This window comes from Larimichthys crocea, chromosome XXI, assembly GCF_000972845.2.
Source record: "Larimichthys crocea isolate SSNF chromosome XXI, L_crocea_2.0, whole genome shotgun sequence".
Lineage (NCBI taxonomy): Eukaryota > Metazoa > Chordata > Actinopteri > Sciaenidae > Larimichthys > Larimichthys crocea.
Window position 1 is genome coordinate 12,460,342 of NC_040031.1, and position 25,052 is coordinate 12,485,393.

Sequence of the window (25,052 nt, forward strand, 5' to 3'; positions counted from 1 at the left end):
TGCACGTGCGCTCAATTCCACGTTGATTGGCATGTACAAAAGAAACGTGCTTGGATCCATGCGAACGCACACTTTGATACATCTGAATATTTTTGTGCGTACGACAGTTTCCGGGTTCTGGCGTACGCCAAGTTTTAGTAGGAAATCCACGCAAGTATTTGTACATGAGGCCCCAGGTGTCGGTGGGTTCACTCGCTTTACAACAGCACCATCTGTCTTTGTGAGGAGAGCTTTACAAGCGTTGAATAAACTGACGCCAGCCGCCGCTGCTGCTGCTGCTGCTGCTGCTGCTCATGTACATCCAAAGCAAATCATTATGGATGGGTTTAAGTGTTCTGTCAGCCACTTTAATTGATTAATAAGCGGTTATGGTTGCTACATTTCACATCTGGACAACTGATGCGACTAATATGAGCAGAGAATGTCTGACTTCCACATGTTAGATGGATATAAATTATACATAACGTCTCTCAAAATGTCTGAGTGAGTCGTTATTTTCTCCCTATGTATTATCTAAATGTCATCCAGTGAAACAATCCTGACAGTTGAAACATGCTCTGACGAGACTTTAAAAAAAAAAGGGGGGGGCCTTTTCTCAACATTTCAAGGCGGTAAAAAAAAAAGAAAAAAGGAATCCTCTCTGTGACAGATGCGACTCTCAGTGCGAATGCAAATGCTAACTTTTTCCTGAGCAAGCAACATTCATCGTCTCGGCGGACCTGCCCCCTCCACGCTCAGCCGTTCGCTTCCCTTTCCTCTTTTCTCGGGCAACCAGCGAAGAGCGGACAAGATGGATGCCGATGTCACCACGCTGGCCGAAGTGACAGATGGGGCTGATTATACAAACTCATCCCTCTGGCCATAGGAAAACACAACACCTTGCCTGCCAGCTAATAGCCTTCATCTGCCTGCACCTTATGGATAGTTGATGCATGTTGTTAATATGGAAAAGGAGCATTGTATGGACAGATCCCATTACAGCCTTGGCCTCGCTCTTGACAGTTTGTACCTGAATAGACACCTGCCACACTGTTTTTTTTTTTTACAGCCCAAACAAACCAAATGGTAAATCACCTCTTGGCGACCTCGTGTCTGGCTGGCTGGCTTCAAGGGCATGTTTTCCTTCCCTCAAGACGGACACATTGCAAATGCATAAACGGATTCCTGTCACCGGTTTGATGTGTGGGTGTCAAGCTCTGCTGTGCACGGTGGTTTCCTTAGCAGGTAAGCCGGGGAAACAGAAAATCGGAGCCACAAACCCGAGCGAGACGTGGCAAAAACAGCTTGGTTTTCAGCCAAAGAGGTGTCAAAAAATAAGTCAGGATCATGGGAGAATAAGTGCGCGGGGCTGAAGGTGATCTTTCAGGATTAACCACCCTCCCCTCGCCTGCCCCTACCTGTGATTTAAAGTTGGGGCTGATTAATCAGACAGGCATCGAGTCTCTGCTCAAGCGAGACATTTAGATCAATCACAGCAGCCAAAGGGGAGCATACAGTGGCTCTAACAAATGGGAAGCAGAGAATGAGGGGGGGGAAAAAGGGGGTAGTGAGAAAGAGATTGAATGGCTTACTTCATGCTCCCAGCCACCAGCAGGATAAGGTTGTAGATGTGTGAGAAGATGAAGAGGAAGAGGATGATGCTGAAGAACATGGTCATCCAGGAGCCGTGATCCTCGCGGAACATTTTCAGGCGCAGGTATCGACCTAAAAAAAAAAGGGAGCATGACAAGGACACGGCTGTCATTGGCGGTGGGGGGGGGGTTCAAACAGCATGTCAACCTGCTCACATGTATGTCCGGGAAAATGGAGATGAAAGTAAATAAATTAGTCACATAGATCAATAATGTCCTACACCGTCAGACACGTGCCCTTTAGGAATGGAAATCAAGATTAAAGACCACTTTGAGGTGTCACATCCACAGACCCCGAAGTAATTGTCTTTTCCTGACCAATTCCAACAGTCGCCATTTCATCATTAATCCCCAACAGAAAATATTCGACACAGACGTCACTTTGTGCGTCTCTAGCGCGCGCTGTCAGTCGACTGACGCTCGCTTTGTGTTTCGTGATGAGTGTTCTGCATGATTAGAGAAATTATTCAAACATTTGTGACCTGTGGTGGTGTTTTTTTTTTTTTTAATACGCTCCTGGTGTGGAATCAAATTATGGAGAAATATCTCTCTGGCAGAGCATGAGATTAGATTCAGATATTCAGTCACATGAGTCGCCTTGGTGGTGGCAGCGCTCAGCAGAAGATGTGAAGACAACAAGGTTTATTATATCTTGATAGCATGTTGTTGTTGTTGCCTTGAGAGACTACAGACCACAATCGGTGCTGCTCTGTGGTAAATATAATGACAGAGCAATTTTTCCTTTGGCTGCCGCTGAAGACAAACAGAAAAAACAATTATACCTAATTTAAGGGCTCACATTGGATGGATAAGATGAAAAAACATTGCGTGGAGTAAGCGCAGTCTAAATCACTCAGTGGTGCAGTTACGTATACATAGTATAATTACACAACTGCAGTCAGAGTCCTTGACTCACCTCTCCTACTGCTCATGTAATCGAGGCAATCTGCCATTTGTGTTCTCAGGCTGGGTCAAATAGGGTTTGCAAATTAAATACTGAATTTAAGAGAAAATTTATGCGACACAGGCGAAAAGATTTGCCACATTTTTCAGTCACTTCAAGCTTTAAAACATCGGATCCTACATTTCCCATAATTCAACCAAAAGGATCACCGTGTCTGACCCTGGAGATGGTTGATGGACGGCTACGAAATGTAAGGTGACAGTAATGTGAGTGATGGAGATGGCCCAAGGCATCAGCTTTTGGTAGACTTGCTAGTTTGTAGTGTAGAAGAAAGGGAAAAGGTGCAGAAAAACATAGTAAAGCTCAATTGAATCAATCTTAATCTTATTGCCAATTCTGTTAACTGTTCACCTTCTGTCTTATAAACAAGGATAACGGTAAATGGACTGCACTTACACAGCGCCTTTCTAATCTTCCGACCACTCAAAGCCCTTTTACGCTACATATCTCATCCGATACCAATACCACACCACACATCTTGTCCTTCGATTTGCAGACTGGATCGAACTGCCGATCATCTGATTAGTGGACGATCCGCTCTACCTCCTGAGCCACACAGGAGTCCCAAAACACTAAAGCCGGCAGCTTCTCATTTTTTGGCAGACATTGAGCATCTTTAGCACCTGTCTGTTGATAACAGAACAAAATGAACTCTCTCTAAAGCGTTAGCTCTGCCCTGCCAAAGGTTGTTCACGAGCTAAAAGAAGCATCAGTCTGTAACGCTGCTGCGGAACCAACAAAAACCCCACCAGACGCTTTCTCCTCTCCGGCTGATCATTTCGTGTCAGTTTCAGGAGTCGCATTCACCCGTCATACTCATCGTGTCAATAACTTTAATTGACATTTAGTCATTTGGGTTAAGTAGTCGATAGATGTGCAGGATTTAGAAGGCTGCAGCTGTTATTCAAATGTGTCCAATACATATTTAATCAACATTTCCGCAGCAGCAGATGCTCAAAGTTAAAGCCAAAAAACTTGATTGGGACATTTACAAGTGTGTGAACAACCCTCATGCGGTGAGCCCCAAACCATCAACTGCTTCAAGGTTACTCAATTGACTGTTAATTAAGAAATCCTCTATGACTAAGCACGACCATACACCTCCACTTCCTCTACTTATTGCTCACACACACACACACACACACACACACACACACACACACACACACACACACACTCTCCCTCTGCTTCGGCTCTGCAAGCTGTGATCTGGTGCCAGAAGCGGCCATCTTCCCAGGAACAACTCTTTGTTTTTCTCTCCTCCGGCTCAGTCAGCATCCCCTTTGAGTTACAGCTCCTCGGAGAGCTCATTGTGTTTTTGTGTTCACGCACACACACACACACACAGTCAGAAAGACAGCATAGCAGAATGCTCCATTTATTTTCCCATTACAGCCTGGCTGGTTTATTCTCCAATAGTTTTACATGCTGTTCCATCTCAGCTTGCTCACTTTTAGTTTATTTCTTTCCGCTGCACTCATAAAAACAAAGATGTTGAGATTCCCACGGAGTTGACGATCTTTGTTGAGTTAGAGTGCAGCTATAATGAGTGAACCTCCCGTTGTAGGTTTAGAGTAGACAACACATCAGCAGAGTTGGTTAAACGTTGGTTGTTTACTCATTTTTTAGAGAACATAAACTTGAATATTCTCCAGTAAACCTTCACATTTTCAGTTTTTTTTATTTCTTTGCAAAAGCAAAAAGTTGCCTAGTGTGAGGCCACACCATACGTCTTGCTCTGTGGTATTTCAGGGCTCATCACAGATGCATAATTGAATTGACTTGCATGGGTGAACTTAATTGCCTCCAGTGCCAATGAGCCCTGGCTTAGATGTAGGAGCACAGTGTGTATCAGCAGATCTGACTTTTAAAGCAGCACGCCGCGCCAGCGAGCGCGACCGCCCTCTCGCAACCTATATGGGCCGGATTTAACTGGGGGGGTGATTCAAGACTATTCAGCCAAGCTGTTTGAGTCACTGCACCTCCCGACAGTAGAGGACCCTGATAAGAGGTGATTCATGAGCACTGTCTGCTGCGAGGTTCAGCCCAGCAAGGGACGACAACAACAACACCACCACCACCACCACACACACAGAGGCACAGAAATAACACAGAGAGGAAGAGTGGGTGACACTTGTTATATCACTTTCTTACTTTAACTTGCTCACACTGCAAACACGGACACAGTCACATCGACCGAGCTGATGTACAACTCCAAAGAGTGCAGTCACATTTTCAGTACTAGTTTACAGTTTTTACACCATCAGCCCTCTAATGCTATTTATAATGCTCTGTCAGGGATGAGATCATATCCACCTCTCCTCAGGAGAGGGTTGCCAAAATGAAAATCAAAACATGTAGCTGTGTCTCCATCTAGTGGTAAGATATAGACACACACCACAGAGATGTGGGGCTGTCCTGGGATCAGCCAATGCTTAACTTAAAGACTAAAATAATATAATAATAATAAAGAAAAACTGCACAGACATTCAAGACAATTGGAAATTTAGAATAATAAGAGCTATGTCAACATTTCAAAACAAACTGAACAGCAACCCATCAGGCTGACTCATGCGTTGTCTTCATCACCACTTGAATTAATTTCCTTTACATTTAAAGCAAGGAGGAGGACGCTTCTTTAAAAGCTATGTCAAGCGTCACTACTGATCTAGCTTAGCTCGGCACATTTGTATCCTTTGTAATATGTTCACGAGGTAATCTAATCATAAATCCATTTCTTGATGAAAAAGAGAATGGTTAGTTCATGTTTATTGTCCCTTGGCATAGTTTCAAACTCGTGTTATATTTGTCATCAATATGTCATACCATCAGTGCTTTCACTTCATATTTTCCTTCTCCCTTGTCAATTCTCCTCATTTAAATGCAGAGTTGATTCGAGCAGGTGATGACAGACGAGCACACTAATCACAAATCCCAGTTTTACCCCCTGGTTATGAGGGTACCTCTAACTGAGTCATCTTGCGTCATTTGTATCAAATTATCTTGAATGTCACGTCCCTGTCAGAAGTTTCAAATCCAGCTTAGGAAATGACTTCCAATGATGTAAATGTGACCAACGAACTCGCAACTTCACAGTAATCTTTAAGTGCATAATAAAGTTTTTCAGCTTTCCATTCAATCCAGATTGTCTCAGACAGTCAGTGAATTCAAAGTGCTGACATTATGGCTACCTGTCCGGTCCTCTGTCTGATAATAAGATCATACGCGACAATTCTTGAAAGTGCTCAGGTTATAAAATCACCAAATTTATAGGAGTAATCCACTTACAGGAAATACAGACGTCCTGGAGCCAGAAACACAAACGTAAACCGCAGAGACGGATGAGTTAAACACGTGTGCTGGCAAACATGGACAAGCAATTATGTATCTCAGATGTTTTAACAGCGCACACACACACACACACACAAACACCGGTCTCATGGGTAAGGTAGTACACCGACAGTTCCTGACAGATGCACATAGCTGGTGGAGAGGGAGTAGAGGCAACCTGAGATGGGATCACTGTCGCCATTCATCATGATACCGTTCTTCAACGGCAGCAGCAAGCATTACATGGCTGAAGGAGGCAAGTATGACCTGAACCTGAAATACTTTTTTAACAGGTTTATGAACCAAACTGTATACTCTATTAAGTATATGATAAAATAATGAAATAACAAATGTTTAAGGTATTCTAATCTCCCGAAATGAGTGTTGTTTAATATATATCTCCTTATACTACACATTATATATAAGTGTATGGAGTGTGATAGGGTAGGGGGGGGGGGGGGTGGGGGGGGGGGGGGGGGGGGGAGTGCGTGTGGTGTATATATATATATATAATATATATATATATCTATATATATATATATATATATATATATATATATATATATATATATAATATATATATATATATAATATATATATATATAGTATCCTTATACTGCAGTGTGGCTGTATGAGAAAAAATAGCTTGTGTGTTATAACATTGGAATCACACATATTTAAATGTAATCATCAGAAAATAGCATATAAAGACTTTTTATTTGTTTCACTGGGTACTGACACTAGACTGAAACTGATCCGCTCACCTGAACAAAATGAATGTATTATCTCTGATTAAGCGCAAACAGAGTTTCGATATAGTGGTGGCAATAAATCAACAGACAGTGCCCAGGTCTCTTTGTTCACTGCAGACAGTTGCAGATTCACTTCCTGGACACGCTGGTGACGCTCAGAGACATGGAGACAGCCACTGTAAATAAATATAGAGGGGCCCTGGGAGAGAGTGGGTGAACACATCAAGTACTCTGAGAGCAGGTCTTACTGGCAGCGTCAATAAAACAGTGTACGACCTACATTATTCTGGTTATTAAACTCATGAACTAAAAAGCCAACAAAAAAAAATAAGGATGTCATATAGTGGAGAATATCCACAGTGTTTCACCGAACTTAAATTCCAAACTATACATTTCGTGTGTTTTAATATGTTTACTTGATGGGATAATGGATTTAGTGCCATAAACTTTAAATAAAGTACATTTGGTACCTGCAAGACCTTAACTGATGTATGCTTTAAACTACTATTATTTGACAATTCATAAAATAAAACTTTGAAGTGTTGTTTGACTCAGGATTTCTGGGGTGTTAATGCCTCCCCCACCTACTGTTACATGTTAAAAGTAGAGTTGTTCCAATTCCGATGCCAGTAACGGAAATTGCTCCGATACTGCCGAAAATGCTGGCATCAGTATCGGCGACTACTGGAGTCCAGGCACTGAGTCTCCAGAAGACGCGTCTATATATATTTTCCTAGATTTATTTATTTAAGTTGCTGTTGCACTACTGTTTTTATACTGTTCTATTTAAATGTCCTTTCTATTTAAAAATAAATGGCTTGAATTTGCTGTATTTATTCATGTTTTATGAAGAGTTTAACCTGAGCTAGGCCTTATAACATACTGGTGTCAGATCGGTACTCGGTATCGGCCGATACCCACAGCATTAAGTATTGGAATCGGTGTCGGGAGGGAAAAAATGGTTTCTGAACATCTCTAGTTAAAAGTAAATTTACTACTCACAGGGTTACTATGGAGTCTAGGAAAACAGTTGTATAATGCCTTTAGTTGCTTTGGAGAAGCTTTGACAACTGTGATTAGGTACTTTAATAGAAAGCTTGTGTTACAAGCATAAAGCCTAAAAGACATTTACCTGCCATTGAGAGTGCAACTAAAATCAATACTGAACTGCATAATGAAAAGAAGCAAATGTTTCCAGACCTTGGTTACACTAGGAGCTGAAATTCAGGATGTCCAAGTCAGCTTCATCAACCATATTGCTAAATTTAAACATGTCATACATAATATATGTGCAGGGCAACTATAGTCGTTAGGGTAAAAGAAAGCCTGTGAGATGAACTCCAATGTATGACTGAGGTTCGCCAGCCAAAATGCTTGATCAAAGTAAGGTATGGTTATGGTTTGATAGAGACGTGAATATTACTTGTCTACTGCATAACAGTCTCTGAGCTGTACACCTTTATTTTCCACCTTGCTACATATACTTCACAGTGCTTTGTGCACTGGTGCAGAGCACTGGCACTGGACATAAATCCTGAGGCGCCGAATCAAATATGGAAGTAATTCCTGAGGATACTGTTGCTGTTCTTTTTCCCAATCTATCTCACCAACTTTATGCTTGCATGTCGGAATACTCTCATTTCTCAAAAACATATTAATATTTTAAGAATAATACAGTTGCAAAACCTCCTGTGCTTAAATTCCAGATGGGTATCTGGGGCTCCTGAACCAGTCAACAGTATTCTGCGGCCATTTCGAGAACGCCAAGTGGTATTGCTACATCCTGCTGGTTGTCTTCATTTTTGCCCTGCCTGTGGGCATCCTGGGAAACATAGCAGCTCTAATCAACTACATCTACTTCAGGAAACCCTTGAGCACCAGCCATGTTTTCCTGTTGAACCTGGCTCTGTGCGACTCAGCCTGGATTCTAACGCTCCCTTTCACCCTCTACTTCTCCTTCCAGAGGCCGTACCTCAAAGACATAGACATCTTCTGCCAATTCAAGAAGATCTCTTTCAACATCAACATATACGGCAGCATCCACTTCCTCACTCTCATCAGTTTCGATCGCTTTGTTGGGACGGTGCACCCTATCAGCTCTCTCCGCTGGTGGGACGTGGGTAAAGCCAAGCTATGCTCAGTCTGCACGTGGGTCGCACTTATCCTGACTTCTATTCCTGACTTATTTGTAACTTTTGCTATCCAGCAACCAAAACTCACCACTGTGTGCTCAGACCATATCCACGCCCCTTTTATCTACATCAAGACAATGGCAATTATCCGAACAATATTAGGCTTCCTACTACCATTCACTGGCATGCTGGCTTTTTACATAATGACAGCCCGCGTTTTGAGGCGCCTACCGAGGAGTAGAAGGCACCGAGGAGGGAAGCCACTGAGACTCATAACCGCCGCCATACTCGTCTTTGTGATTTCTTTCATGCCCTACCACATCATGATCATGGCCATCATGTTCATGAAGAATCAAAACACCACGCCATCTAACCCGAGCATCCTTGATGCCTCTTTTGACTTCTTTGAGGCCATCTGTAGTGTAAGTAGCTGTCTGGATCCAGTGCTGTATATTATGGCAAGTGAGCAGTTCCAGAGGAAGATGCTGGCCTTGAAAAGAGCCCGATACAGGAGACTGTGCTGCAGAGCCAGCAGGAGAGTTGGGGTAATTGGGTGAATCCAGTGCAAGATGTTTTTGGCTAGGTACCTTAAATTGCCTTGGCTGTATCACTATTATACATGTGCCTGTGGCGGACATTAGTAGTTCAATTATCTCGGTCTAAAGTATGCTGGTAAATTGGACTATTATGGAACTGAAACTACTGTGTTCTGTAAAGAAACTACTGTAGCTGATAAATTGTTATCAGTGTAAAATCAAGGTTAAACCACATCGTGGCATTTTTTTTAAATCTTATTCTAAAATATATTAGACTTGTTGACTTGCTGTCAATGTGTTGGTGCCAAACAAAAATATTTAAAGAGTTGTAGTCTCATTCTCATTTGTAAGCTTTACAATGAAATAAAAAAATGCCTATTTGTACTGTTGTTGGAAGAACAGTCCAAAACCAAAGAGATATCTAGGGTTGCAAAGAAAACTTTCCATGGAAAGTTAACCTGGGAAATTTTGGACATATTTCAAATTGGAGACTACCCATGGGAATTAACTAGAAATTGGGAGTAATTTAGTATTTGGGGCTAAGCTAACATCATGATAAGATGCATAAAATCTGGTTGTTTTAGTTAAGTTTAAGCTAAAATATTTTTTCCCCAACTGTATTTAAGTTTTCTGTTAAGGGCCAACCTTCAATTTGGCCCTTAATTTCAAAATTCCCATGGAAAGTTTCCAACTTTCCAAATTCCCAGAATTTTGAACCCTATTGGCACCAGTAAATTTGTCATTTACGTTTGTCTTTTATAGTACAGTATTTACAGATTCTTCAAAGTAGCCTAATTTTGCTTTGAAGGCACCTTTGCACACTTTTGACATTGTCAGTCAGCTTCATGTTACACGTCTGCCTTGTCAAAAGTTAATTAGTTGAATTTCTTGCCTTCTTAATGTGTTTGAGACCATCAGAGATTGTCCAGAGGTAGTGTTGGCATACAGTAAACATCTCTATTCAACAGTCCATCGTTACTTTAAGACATGAAGGTCAGTCAATCCGGGAAATGTCAAGAACTTTAAATGCATCATTGTGTGTAGTCACCAAAACCATCAAACCATATGATGAAACTGGCTCTGCCCCAGGAAAGGAAGGCACACTTTAAGTGACTTCAAATTACCTCTGCACATGATCCATGCAACAGGAAAGCACAGACGAATGAATACACCATCCTACTACTTTTTTCATTTGCAGCAGTGATGGAATTAACTCCTGTCGGCCTTATCAAAACAATCCTACAAAAAACACCCACCAACACCGTCTGTTCAAATATCTCAGCTGGAAAATGGAAAACCAAAACATGGCTCATGTTAGGTCACACAATAAGTGATATCATCCTATCCATATTTATTGGACAGCTATAAATAGAGCAGTCTTTCAATCTCAATCACTGCTGTTTTTGTTCAAGTCACGATTTGCACACGTTGTGTGCAAACTGTAAGAGCAGCTCCACTTTTTCCGAGCATGTGTCTATTTCAGGCTTCGGTACACAACTGTACTGTATCCTGTTTTGATATGACACATCAGATCGACTATCCTGCAATCCTTTGGGACCCTGATGAACATTCTCCCTCAAACGCAAACCCAGTGTGCAGAGAGCTTAGGCAGACTGGATCTTCCCCCATTCATCACACATTTGCTGGGCCGCAGCATCACAAGGGGAGGGGGGGGATAACCATAACTACGGCCACTAGTGTCCCCAGAGCTGAACTCCACTGTAACTAAGTGTCTGGATAATAAATCAGAGGTGGGAAGTGACAACAGAACTCCCTCTGGAAGGCGACTGCAGCAAGTAGAGCTGAGAGAGACACAGAGAGCTGGCTACTGGGCCACTGTACCAATGTACCTGTTCCAGGAAGCCTGTTAGATCATTTCATTGTTATTTATGGCTTGGCTCGGAACCAAAGGAGTCGTATATTTCAGGTAAATAAGCAATTTCCTTTTGGCTGGTTTCCTTTGTTTGCCAGCTCTCGTCATTATTGCTGCGTCTTTGTCCCACAGTCTGCTGTGCAAACACCTTTGTTTTTTTCAGCTTTTACTGCAAGAACATCGTCATGAAGGTCACTCCATGAGTAAAGCACGGCGTTATTAATGTCTTTGTGACAGTGAAAAATTACCTGTAGGGTTATAAAATGTTACAATATTGTTTTTGGAATTGAAAATGTCAATGTGTTTTTCATTTTGTTCTTGTATCTCTGTGTAATGATTTTTGTAGAACTGGGGCCAACACAAAAAAGGGAATCAAACTTCACTTCAACACTCAAACATTCAGATTTTGGCCACTTGGTGGCAGCAAACATAATGTCACATACACAATTCTGACATATCATGCTATAAAGTTAATATGTTGACCATTTCTTCTGTCTTATTTCTGCTCACAGTAAGAATGTAAGTCCAGTATTCGCTCTCTGGGGAAATCATTTGTGTTTAGCTGTCAAATGCTCCACAGTGTGTATACAAGCTGGCTGCTAGCTTTGTGTCTGCTTTATGGTGCTGAGCAGGTAGCACACAGTGGAGTATGAACATAGCCCTATGTTGATGCTAATAATAATAATAATAATGGGTTTTGTCACCACACACATCTTTCATTTTACACAGCCATTTTTAAATATAAAAACTGATCAGGGGAGGTACAGTTCTGCTGTTGGAGCATATAGCATTAGACAACAAACACAAACATAACCTGCAAGGAATATCTACTGTATAATTCGGGCTCCAAGACGACAATACAGACACAAAATGTTCTGAAATGCACACCAGAGCGATGGAGGCTGGTATGAACGGAAGGACAGTGTGAGACAGGTGAAGGCAGAATAGTGATGAGGCTGATAATTATGCAGATAGCTGCAGATCAGCTGTATGGATCAGGCTGGGTCGTGTTGCTATTTGTGGATTCCTTGGTGATACACTGTGCAGATATCGGAAGAGGTCAAATGTATTCAGAAAAAAAAAAAACAGATGGAGAATTAATAATGCATCTAATTTTAGTGTTTTTTTTGTGATAAATGAGTGATGGTTTATTTATGAGGTGAAACCACCTAAGCATTCCCTGGTTGCATATTCTCAAATATGAGGATTTACTTCTCTTTGTTTATATTAGAAATTGAATATGTATAAAGATTTTAGCTGGCAGTTTTAGACACCACAAGGGATTTCTGGGATATTTAGACAGATTAATCAATGATAAGAAAAGAAAAAAATCAGTAGGTGCATCACTCCTAATATTACAACATTTAAACTAATAGAGACAACTGTATCTATTTGTTAAATTGTATTGTCTACTGTTAAATATGCTTGAGTCATTTATTCATTGATTGATTATAAATCTTCATCAACATTTAATAGTGATGTAGAGATGCCACTCAGAGGTTGTTTTGCTTTTGTTCTTCAGACATATGCATCACCGTATATAATTAGACACACACTAAAAACAAAAAGAATCTGCAAATACTGATTTTTTTTTTGTATTATCTTTTGGTCAATTTAATTTGATAAAATGTTAATACTTTGCACTTTTCAGTTTCCTACAGCCCAAGGTGGCGTCTGTACTCCTGCACTCCTAATGTAATCGTTGTTTAATGATATAAAAGCTCGATTAAAATAATTAAACCATTCTTATAATTGCCTTTGACTTATAACAAATTGTTTCAGAACTCATGTGACTAAATGCAGAGACATTAATTCACTCTCAGTCACATCACATTCTTTCAGACACACACACACACACACACACACACACACACACACACACACGGACAATAAAATACCCAGCAGCGACACACACGTGTGCACACACACACACACACACACACACACACACACACACACACGCACTCTACTCTCGACACTCAGCTGCACAGTGCTGTGCATAAGCCATCTCAGCTTTTGCATGGCACGGTAATAACATATGAACCCAGATGGCATCCTGCAGGCTACAATCATCAAAATCGGGGAAAGGGGCGGAGAGGCACTCTATCAACAGAGCAAACCAATGACATGTCTCACCCTCTCTGACACACACACACACACACACAAAGCGCAGCAGAATATCCAATAGTACTAGATAGTAACAGAAATGGGTTTTCACATTCTTGTGCTGCTCACACTATTCAGGACGCTCGAATATAACTCATCCAAGTGGAGATGAGCGGTCAATGTCTGAATGAATGTAAGTGTTGGTAATATCATGCAAAGCAGGTCCTAATCCGGTTAGGACAGCGCTCCACATGACTTAAAATTACCCTTCAATTTACCTTTTAGAAGTCACACGGCCTCGGAGAGAGATGGCTGAATATATTATGCTAATCTAGGGACTGAGGGAGCACGAGAGGAATGAGAAGCAGTTTCAATTTCCCCCGTAATGGAGATGAGCCGTGAGATAGTCATTTACCGCAAACGTAGACCGCTTCAGTGCCGTATGACTCTCTGCTGAAAGAAGAGCAAGTTGTGTTTGAGGCATTTGTTGCATTAACACTAAATCTGGCATATGTAGACAACCTGAATGTTAAATTCAGTGCTCTTAATAGCCACATAAAAATAGAAGAGCAAAGAAATCTCTACGCCAGGAGTTCAATTTACAGATAATGATAGAATATAATATGCATAACTATGTTTTCACAACAGTGTAATCACTTGAAAATAATCTTTGTTTATTTAGAATGAGCCTTTTACATTTCCTGTTCCATGGAGTCCACCATGTTGAACCTCCATGTTTCTACAGTAGCCCACAGAGGACAAACTAAACACTGACTCTAGATGTGGGTTAGAAAACAAGAAAAGAAGTGCATTTGCAAAATGTTGAACTACTCCTTTAAAAAGGTGCTCAGATATTAGGGATGTTCCTGACGACTAATTTAGCAGTCGATTCAAAACGAAGTACACACCGAGCCCGTCTTTAGAAGTTACATGGCCCCAGTGTATCCTGTTAACAACGATGCAGGAGCAGTTTGTTACATAATCAGTATTTAACTGTCAATAAATGCATTGTAATCCTACTGAAATGGGAGAATACATGTACATGCATAAATACAATACTTCCTGCCGGACAACACCGGGAATGATTAAGAAGAAATGAACGTGCTTGTCATGTTATTAGACAAAGAGAAACTCTCATTGCTGTGGCATAACTAGATAAAGGATAACTTTAGACTTTTTGTTTCCACTGCAGCCTGAATTTGAATTTGTGATCTGGACACAAAGCAAACCATACATCAGCGAGGCTGACATATATTTTATAATAAGATTACTAATGTGACTGTGAAGTTTAGTTTCATTGTTGTTATGGAATTTTCTATCCTTAGGTTACACAAGGTCACGTGTGGGCCTTGAGGTCCTCGGCAGTATTAGCTGTTTGGCTTTGGTTAAGAACAGTAGGTGCCAGTCTGTCTCAACACTGTGGTGTCTCTGTGTCTCCAGACTAGAATATGCTGACAATAACACCTCCATGAGTAAAAACATTCTCTTTGACTAATTCTGGGCGTGTAGTATTTGTGGTGTTATCTTGGGGTTTAAAGTCGATCCACCAGGATGAGTTGGGCAGAATGTGAGACCGACTCAGGCACTTCTGATGAACTTTGAGAGTGTCTCTAATTCTCCTTGGCCAAGTGTCAATAAATAATACAGCATAAGACATCAGAGGCTCCTGAATATTTTCATACTTTCTGACTTCACCATTGACCTTTGACTTCAGCAATTTCTCCACAACAATTGCCACGTATCATATTTCTTTCCGCCATCCTGTTTCCTCATGATAGTGCCATCTCAAACTGATCTGTTGTGTGAGGTTAACAGCTAATTGAATCCCTAAGTAGACTGCAATAACTAAATGTTAGGATAGTGCCTTAATTTGTAAAGTCTTCTTACACGTAATTTAACATGTAGCACTTTTATTTTGCACGTTCTCATGGTCAGTCGAGCTATAAGCAACCTTCACTTCCCCTACACCATGGGACACACTGACATCTGCCAACTAAAATCAATGACTTGTCTCACTTTTTCAGTCTTGTGATCTCTGTGTGTGAGTGTGAGACAGAGCGAGAGCGAGAGCTTAGAGCCTTGAGACTTGTCCTGCAGCCTCACTTTCAGTCTCCATCAAATGCAGCCTATGTTTTATGAGAAGGCAAACGCTGTTTATCTTTGTACGCTGAGACATTTTCACATGAATCCTATTGGGAATCTAGTGTTATTATTTTCATGGTATTGTGTTTCCATCAAAAGTGACAGAGTAAAACACATTTTTCTAGAAGTTCTTGGTTAATAATCTTTTGTAAGGGACCATGTCCTTGGCCATGATCGACCCAAAGGAGTCTGTTGTAAAATTTAAAAAAAAGGTGGCTCGATCTAATCCGCGACCGAATGCAATCGAACCGGGCTCAAACTGAAATAGACAGCTCACAAAGCCGATGTGACCTTAGATTTAATACAGATGTATAATGACAGCCAGTCTCCCTCTAAATGACCAGAAGTCATTGGCTACCGCCCGCTCCATTAGGGAGCACACGTAGCCTTGAGTGGCTGAATGGAACAGCACAGCAACAGTTCATTGTATTCTCAAACAGAGAACAATACCGCACACCTCTGCCCACTCTAAATAACAACATGACTCAAGCACATAACTGAAACTGTTAGGCGACAACTGGATTCATTATTTCTATGGATTCCTCAGGGGGGGGGTCATAATGTGTCAAATCATGGAGAAAAAGAAAGGAAATGTGAAATCGCTAGAGGAAAGAAGAGGAGGTGTAATTTACTGCGAAATGTTTTTTCAGGTCGTTATAAATGATAAATGATGCAGATGATGTGCCCGCTTTCGAAAACAATTTCTGTTTTCCCCGCTCGCTTGTGACAAACTGAAGTTAAGAACAGCTGTAAACAGCATGAGCTTCAAAATGACTCCGAGTTATGGGAGGTTTTTAAATCTGTAAAAATGTCAGAAAAACACCTCCAGCAGTTACAGATTACTTCCAAAGTGCTTATTCAGGTGCTCAAACCTTTTACACAAACTATTGTTTCTATCCAGAAGTGTTCCCACTGCACGCCTACATATCACAGAGCAGGAGAGATAACAGAGAGAGATTTTCAGGGCTTTGGTAGAGACATCATGATGAGCAGTGGGAGGGCCATGTGGGCCTTTGTGACAGATCTATAATAGATGATATACTGTATCTTACAGTGGGCCTTGCTCTAGAGAACAGTACAGTATAGCTCTTATGCCCTACCTGGATTGTGATTACATAACTGCTTTACTGGGATGTTGTGCAGGGCATATCTTGCCTCTCCTCTCTAGCGCAGACTCTCTCCATCAGTCCTTCCTTACATGCTCGACGAATAAACACAAAACACACACACACATAGACCTGTTCACTTACTCTCTCACACATATACGAACACACACACGCAGATGCACAAACCATCTGTTCAGTTCTTGTTGAAGAGCATTAGTTGTACCTGGCTGCAGGATGAGCTGCACTTGCACTACGCTCTGTCCTCTATCCCCTGAAGCCAGTGTAAGCGTACAGACCCTGATCCAGACACACACTCACTGAGAGCAGACTAAAGTGCATGCGATGAAGGACCCGCTTTACTATTGCGACCGTTGCAAATGGGAAAACGCTGGTGGAGTAATACGTTAAGGTAATACAGTACATCCTGGAGCTTGCACAGTACTGAGTGAGAAAAAGTGCTTGTGTGTTTAAAAAAGAAAAGTCAGTTCACCTACATAAAAAAAACATTACCTCACTAAGCTCTACCGGTATTATATTTTCCCAGGTTTTGAGCTCTCTGGGATTTCTGCATAATAAATGGTCTTTCCAGACGCTGTGTCCCAGTTACTTTTCATAATCCACAGACCTCACTTTAAGAAGTTTTCATCTACTTTACTACTAAAGAAATGGTCCCTTTAAGAAATATATGCACAATGTTCAGTCAGTGGATAATCCAGAGTAACATGGACATTGCTCTGGGAAACGCTGAAAGAAGTTGCAAGCTCTACGAATAAAATTCAGTCAAGCTTTAATGTTATCTTGCCGGGAGTCAGATGGGAAGATCGATACCACTCGAATGTTTGGAAGATAAATACTAATACTAATAAATAGTACGTAATTAAATTCTAAAATCCAAATTTTCGTCGCCATGAGCTTGCCAGGCAAGTCGCTGCATCTAACCCCCCACAACAAACAAGATACAACGTGTTATTAGCACAGTTTAGACGTGCTGGTAGCCAGGCTAGTTGTTCCCCAAGCTTCCAAGCTAAACCATATCCCGACATTAGCTTCATATTTAACAGACAGACATATCAGCAAGATATTTCCCAAAATGTTCCCCCAAACTAAATCTGCAAATCAGTACTTCGCGACCTTGTCTGGCTGCTGAGCCCATTTTACGACTCAAATTCTCATGAGGCCAACAATTTGAGTCTTGTGAATTTCAATATGACATTTTTTTTCCCCATGGGCCAGCATATTGTGTACATTGAAAAATATGATATATTGTATTTCAGACGTATATTTTATTTAAAAACAATATCAATTTACATTCTATATCTCCAAATTCTCCAAAGACCCTGGATGTATACAGCATCACGTGACCTCATGTGGGGGCCTCACCAACTTTGTCATAGACAGGAGGTAAGGAAACACTACATCCATTTAAACGATTGTAACTCGAGAGGCTAGAACAGCTGATATAACCGGATCTAAGTGTCCGCCCTGTACAGCAAAGCCACAGTCCTCAAAGCCATTCTCCCCATTTCCTCTCTTCGTGAGGAGGCTGTATTTGCAGAAAGTATCATGTCATCAAGCGCTCTTGGTTTTCTATTTATGCTACGATGATCACTCGGAGTACTACCCTCCCACCCTGCCCTGTCCTTCAATTATAGTCATTAATGGTCGAGCTGACGAAGATAAGCCAGGGTGGCCAATAATATCTGGGCTTAAGTGAGTTGTGAAGTGAGTAGGAAACGAAATGTGTGAGCTGAATAGGAAGCACTGGTAACTGCCGCGCAGTTTAAACAAATGAAGGGCTGATGAGATTTGAATCACGACGTTATGAGTGGAGAGTGAAATGGAGAGAGTCAAGCTGAGAGGAGGGTGACGAGAGAGGAAAGGCAGAGGCTGTACGAAGGGGTGAGAAAGGTGGCGAGTGGGTGAAAAAGAAGAGGAAATGCATCAAAGAGGTGTGAGATGTGAAGGAAGTGAGCAACATGAGTACTGACTCTGTAGCATGTGTGGCAGAGGTTCTTCTTATTATGATAATAATATGCTTAACTATTTTCATTAGTTTATAATCACCTGGAAATAAGAATCATTACAACGATGTGAGCTCTATAGCATCTTATTTCTGCTTGAGGTTATCTAATAGAGGCTATATTAGCATCACTATAATAACATACCAGAGCCTCTGACCACACTTAATGTTGAAGATGCATTGTGGGTAATGTAGACAGCAGGTTTTAAATATTTTAGAAGAATGCATGAAGAATAAATCTGTGCATGACATTCAGTGTTAAAGTCCATGTAAAGTAAGAATAAATGTGTGTTCTGAGTCAGACCAAAGAAGAAAGTGTTATTAACCACTCAGCCAAATTTGAATGATTAAAAATATCAACAAGTTTATGAAATTAGGTGTTAAAATCAGGTAAAAATTAGTATTCTCAGCTCCAGGACTGTGGGGGCGTGTCCACTGAATACACTGAAGCCACGCCCACTCGTGAGAGCAGTCAAACAGCCATTTTGAAGCGACTGAAATGTGTCAGATGAGTTCAGACAATGACATGACTAACTTTGAAACACTGAGCGAGGTGAATTCATCTCTGTCTCTCTGCTAGGGGTGCAGCTGTATGCTCAGGGTGGCCTCAGCGTGTCATCGAGCCGCCCTTTAAGGACCGCCCACAAAATCCTGGACTGAAAACTGGTGAAAAACTTTTTTAACCTCTAACTTCATATTTCAGTAATATATCGTTCAGTCTTTTCACAAGTTTTTAGCAACTGTTGTCCAACATATTTATTATATTTAGAAAGAAATCTCAGAATTGCCTTTACACAGACTTTAAAGAACGACAATGCTAAGTTGAGTTCTTTTTTATTGTTGTTAGTTCCATTTGTTATTTAACTTCTGTGACATGTCAGAATGTTTGACTTAAGTAAGTCCTTGAGTGCGATATCAAACAAAATATTTATAGTTGTGTACCTATTTATTATTGTCTTTCAATCACTTCTTTTATTGTAAGACACAAGGTTCTAAGAAAACGGTCTGCTAAGGGAGAGTGGGTGTGAGTAGATCCTGCATCTTAAGAATGGTTACAAGGCAAAAGGTTTAAGAACCATCTCTCAGATACAAGCAGGGGAAAAAAAATCCATAACAGTCCATTAAACAAAGTGAAATTTCTACTATATGCCGAGATGTTTCAAACCCTTTTCGCATTTAAAGATGCAGCTAAAGATGCATCTATTCGGCAGCAAACTCTAATGTTTATTGACTATTTAAGAGTCCAGCGTGTAGGATTTAGTGACATCTAGCAATAAAGTTGCAGATTGCATCTGACTGAATACTGCTCAACTCACCATCCCTTCTCTGTGCGCTTGCCAAAAAGGACAAAAGGGCCTTTTGTGTTTTTTTTTGCAAGCTTAATGGCACAATATAAGTCATTGTCAAGTATGTAAGTCAGCAATTTTCGAGTGATTGAGTGAAGAAAAAGTGCAAAATAGTGTCGGCCCAACAAAACCAGCAATTAGACGAGAAGTTTCTGACACTTAACGCTAATAAATGAACAAAAAGAAATCATAAAAAGATAAATCGACAATGAAAATATGTGTTTTAATTTCAGACACAATAGCTGCTGACTTTACTAATCACAGAAAGTAGGGCACGAGACTGTAGGTGCTTTTCACTAATGAACAGCCACAATAAAAACAAGGTAGGAGGAAGGTTCCCTCCCTCAGTAGAGCCATTACTCTGCACATTCCACTGCATTATTGTGCGCATGACTTACCAAAGAGCTGGCGGTGGAATATAAACTTCCCGGCTAACAGGCCAATGATTATGGCAAGTGTCCAGCACACTACTTTCAGGATGTTCCATCCGAGGCCAGGGTACTTGTTGAAGAGGAAGGAGAAGCAGTTGCCCACCACAATCATATGGGCCTCTGTCTGACTGTGAGAGACAGGGTCCTCCGCGAAGATGAGGAAGTTGAAGAAGGTGACGAGGTAGGCCACGATGAGACGCGACCAGGGGTGCTGGAAATAGTAGCGAAAACGGGCATCTATTTCCATCCTGCTGAGCCCCCCAGCCACGCTACACCTGGGAATCAAAGAGAAAGAGAGAGAGAGAGAGTGGTTCTTTCAGCCTGATTACATTCAAATCAGCAGAGCAGATTAGAGTGAAAACATCCCTCAGACGGAGATTAGTGGTAAGAACATAACTGAGGTTTGGAATCATGCTGAATTCAGGCAACTCCAATGGCGCGACTGTGTCAATCGCACACTTAAATGTAGAAGCTTTCTTGTAAAAATAAGATTATCACGCATACATGACAGAGAGGTCTTTGATTGGCCTGGTTACTGCAAAAACAAGCTGCATGACAACAGAAAAGACGGAAGTTGAAGTTTTTATGAGTCAGTAAAAGGTCTAAGTCTCTAGGTCTAGGTCTAAGTGTCATACCTGGATAAGGTAAGCTCGAAGCGCTTAGCTGTAAAAAAGCACTGACTTTCTTGTAAGGCTTATCCGCTCAGCATGCGTCTGCGCCGTTCTCCCCTTCAAAAGAAAACCCGTGGCAGCCTTGCACTGGAACACCTGCCAAACAGCGTTCGGGTAACTTCCCGGCAGCCCACCAACCCCCTCATCTGTATTTTTAAACCAGACTACATCCACTCACCCATGAACTCTTCAGTCCGAGTTCCCCTCGCCATAGCCCCCCTTGTGACTGATCTGACTTTGCTGGACTTCCCAAACCAGTTCCCTGCTTTGACACCATTTCCTAAAAATAACCTCACAGTGGGAATTTGGAATGATATAATGGCTTCAGGAATAGAGCTGCCACACAGTGGAACACCCTTGAGGCTATTAAATTTCACCAGCATCATGTTTGTCTTGTCATTACGTGCCACCTTGGCTGTTGCTATGCCAGTGAGTCCACCAATAGAGGTAGAATTACTTAATTATCCTGGTAAAGATGCAGGATTTGGTTTGTCTCTTTGCCTCAAGAGGCTTTTTTTTTTGTTTGGCAGATTTCCTAACATGCATGGAGAGAGCCAGAGCCAGAGCACCCAAAGGACACCCAGGAAAACAGAAGGGGAACATGAAACATGTGATGATGAACTTAGATAATGATGATCAGGATTTGCCAGATCTGTGATATCATCCTGCTCTGGACTCCCTACACGTCCTCCAAATCATAAAAATAAAGATATCTGCACCAACCAATACAAAACTCTTCTCTGTCCTAGAGGCAATTGACAGGGATGTCCCCACTATTAGTACCATTGTACTATGTAAAGAGCTTGCATCCCCTCTAATGTCACCATCACCAACCCCACATATCTCACAGCTTGGCTGGATTACACAACTTCAGTGTGGATGCACCCCGTGTGGTGTGGGACGGCCGAGATTTCGTGCAAGTCCTACCTACCTACCTGCATGCACCATCATCATCACCATCACCATCATCATCATCATCATCATCAACGCACCTGCTCCACGCCGTTTTTGCTCTCAGTCAGTCGACAGCCAGGACGAGAAGCCGAGATGCCGCGCTCACGCACGGCTCTCTCTTCCACATCAAGCCGTCAGCGGCGCTCTAATCATCATCACCCCCCCAAAAAAACACGAGAAGACACGGGAGGGTTGGGGAGGAATCATCCATGCGACCTGTTGTTGGTATACAACAGAGGCACCCCCAAAACCTCTGCCATCGTGCTGGACCGTCCATGCGCCGGACGGGCTAGCTCAGCCAGGCGGGTGCTTCGTCAGCGTGGTTCCCGCCAGATGATGCAGTTTTCTGGGCTGCTAATGGGACGCTGCCGCTGCCGCCGGTGCTGCTGCTGGAGAGTGGATGGAGATAGCTGGGTCCACACAGCACGCAAAACAACAGTGCAACGCGATGTACCCAAACACGTTGATTCATCAGCGTCAAGTCAGCGCCGGCACTAACATACAACTTCCACTCACACCTTTCAAAATAAAACGTGATGAATAAGGACATTTATTATTGCTATTATTATTATTATTATTACTATTATTATTATTATTATGTTTGGGTTTGTTCCACTTATTGTATTTTGTATTTTATTTTTTTTGTTTGTTCGTTTGTAATTTTACTGAAACTGACAATATGGCTTTAAAAACACACACATGAAATACATATATGTACTTACATACATAGATATATATTACACAATGCTTAATACATTTCAGCCATGTCAGCATTTTTCTACCATACCACTGTTCTCTGACATCTTTAACATTAAATATTTGTCAAAAAGTCAAAGTCAAAGTCAACTTTATTGTCAATGCTGCTATGTGTACAGGACATACAGAGCATCAAAATTTCGTTTCTCTCTTGTCCAAAACAGTATGGACACAAGCATAGTAAAAGATGTAAAAAGAAAAGTATATAAAATATATATACATGTCTGGTGAGACTCAATTTAACTCAGATATCAGATATTTCACCGTTTAATTCATATTTTTAATCGATTATTGTTTGTGTTATATAATTTTTTTCAACTTAAACACCAGTTTCAGATGTAGCACTAAATTAGTTTTATTTTTAAAAATGACACACCCTTATTTTGAAGACAGCTTCTCGTTGTTTCCGGTTTGTCCCTAGCCGTGTGTGCTGTGTGACAGAGCTGAGATTTCCTCTGGTGACAGCATAATTTTGCTGCTATAAAATCCATTTCTTTATTTATTTATTTATTTAATGTGTGGGAGGGACCGAGAGCAGAGACAGGAAGCCCGGAGGTTTCCAGATGTTGCAGGATTTCATCTGCTGCCATGAGAGCTGGAAATCTCTCTGTCTCACGGATCAGAGACCTGAATCAAAATGGAAAAATTAAGACATGTCATGCATTAATCGTGCTCAACCTATAGGAACCTATAGGAATAGTAATAATGAAAAATTTCTTGTAATATTTTTAGTGTAATGCTGTATAGTATACATACCTGTGCATATTTAGAAATAGGGCCTAATGTATTTTATCTTATTTTAAAAGCAAATATCGACCAGTAGTGTTAAAAAACAACAGCATAATTGTTCATTATATTCTGTCATTATTGTACCCAAGCAGAGTACCCAAGCATCCAAGCAATGGCATCATAAATGTCCAGTAATAAAACTGCTGATTTTTTATTTCTCTGCAGCACTGTATAGCTATATATACTGTATATTATTATTATTATTATTATTATTATTATGATTATTATAGCAGCAGAAACAGGAAGCCAGGAAAGCAACCAGTACTTAGTATGATGGAGTTGTTGTTGTCCCTGGGTTGCAGTCAGTGCTTTACCTGACTGGTAGTCCTACCTGGGTAGCAGTAGTACTCACAGTAGTAGCAGTAGTAGTAGCAGCGATGGTGCTGCTCTTTGGATGGTGGTGGTTGAATGTAACAAAAATATATATTTACTGAAGTACATTTTGAAGTAGCTACTTATACTTTACTGAAGTATTTCCATTTGTATTCATTTTGTACTCCACCACATTTTAGAAGCACATTGAACTTTTCACGACAGCTAAAATTACCAGTTACCTGACAGATTTAGATTTTGCATGCAAAACAGACGGCGAGCTTGTGAAATATGATGCAAACCAGCCAAAAGGGGTGTGAATTATTTGAAATGGAAACCTTCCTTGTACATTAAAATGCATAAAAATGCAAAAATATAAAATAACCGGTACATGGCCCATTCTGCTGCTGATAATATGTATGTACTTTTACTTGTAATGGAGTATTATTATTACTATAATATTGTAGTAATTTTTTACTCAGTGACATTACAAGTTTTTGTTATCAAAAATTAGGAGTATATTGGGGTGCAGATGTTTTAACGCTTATTTAGAGAGTGTGTGTGTTTTCTGTCTGTCTTTTTATCTGGCACGTGTTTGCTGAAGCTGGCAGGGAGAGATAACTAAAAAAATAGTTCAAGGACAAGAGAGACAGGTTAGGGAAGTGTCATTTTGGACTAGAAACATAATGTTCAGTACTAAGCAGAAAAACCAAAAAAAAAAAAAGATTGTTAGTGGGAAGATGCTTGAGACAGCCCATTTTGAGAAAATTTCTCTGTAACCCCTTTTGTTTGTTGCACTGTTAAACACTCCTTCTTGTACAAGAACAATAAATTCAACTTAAACTTTGATACTTTTGAATCCAGTCTTCCTTAATCAAGGATTCTTCCTTAAAAATAGCAGTTTTACTTGTTATAAAATATATAAATCAATCTTTGTACCACTTATTCTTGTAAGGCACTACATTTATATTTATCATTAATAATTCATAATAAATTAAAACAAACTGTTAGTTTTATGGATGTGCTTTTACTTGTAATGGAGTATTATGCTTATTATTATTATTATTATTATTATTATTATTATTATTATTATTATCATTATTATTATTATTATTATTATTATTATTATTATTATTATATTGTAGTCATTTTGTACTCAGTGACATTACACGTTTTACTTGTTATAAAATATATGAATCAA

At 40.7% G+C, this 25,052-nt stretch overlaps 1 protein-coding gene across 1 annotated transcript in view; it reads right to left on the minus strand.

Moving 5' to 3' along the window:
- Positions 1-22,533, minus strand: part of tmem117 (transmembrane protein 117) — a 47,181-nt gene extending 24,648 nt beyond the window's left edge. Inside the window, 3 exon segments of the mRNA XM_027273108.1 lie at positions 1,572-1,704; positions 20,337-20,644; positions 22,033-22,533. Of these exon segments, the coding sequence (XP_027128909.1) occupies positions 1,572-1,704; positions 20,337-20,616 (413 nt within the window). The 5' untranslated portion in view covers positions 20,617-20,644; positions 22,033-22,533.
- Positions 22,534-25,052: the final 2,519 nt, after the last annotated feature.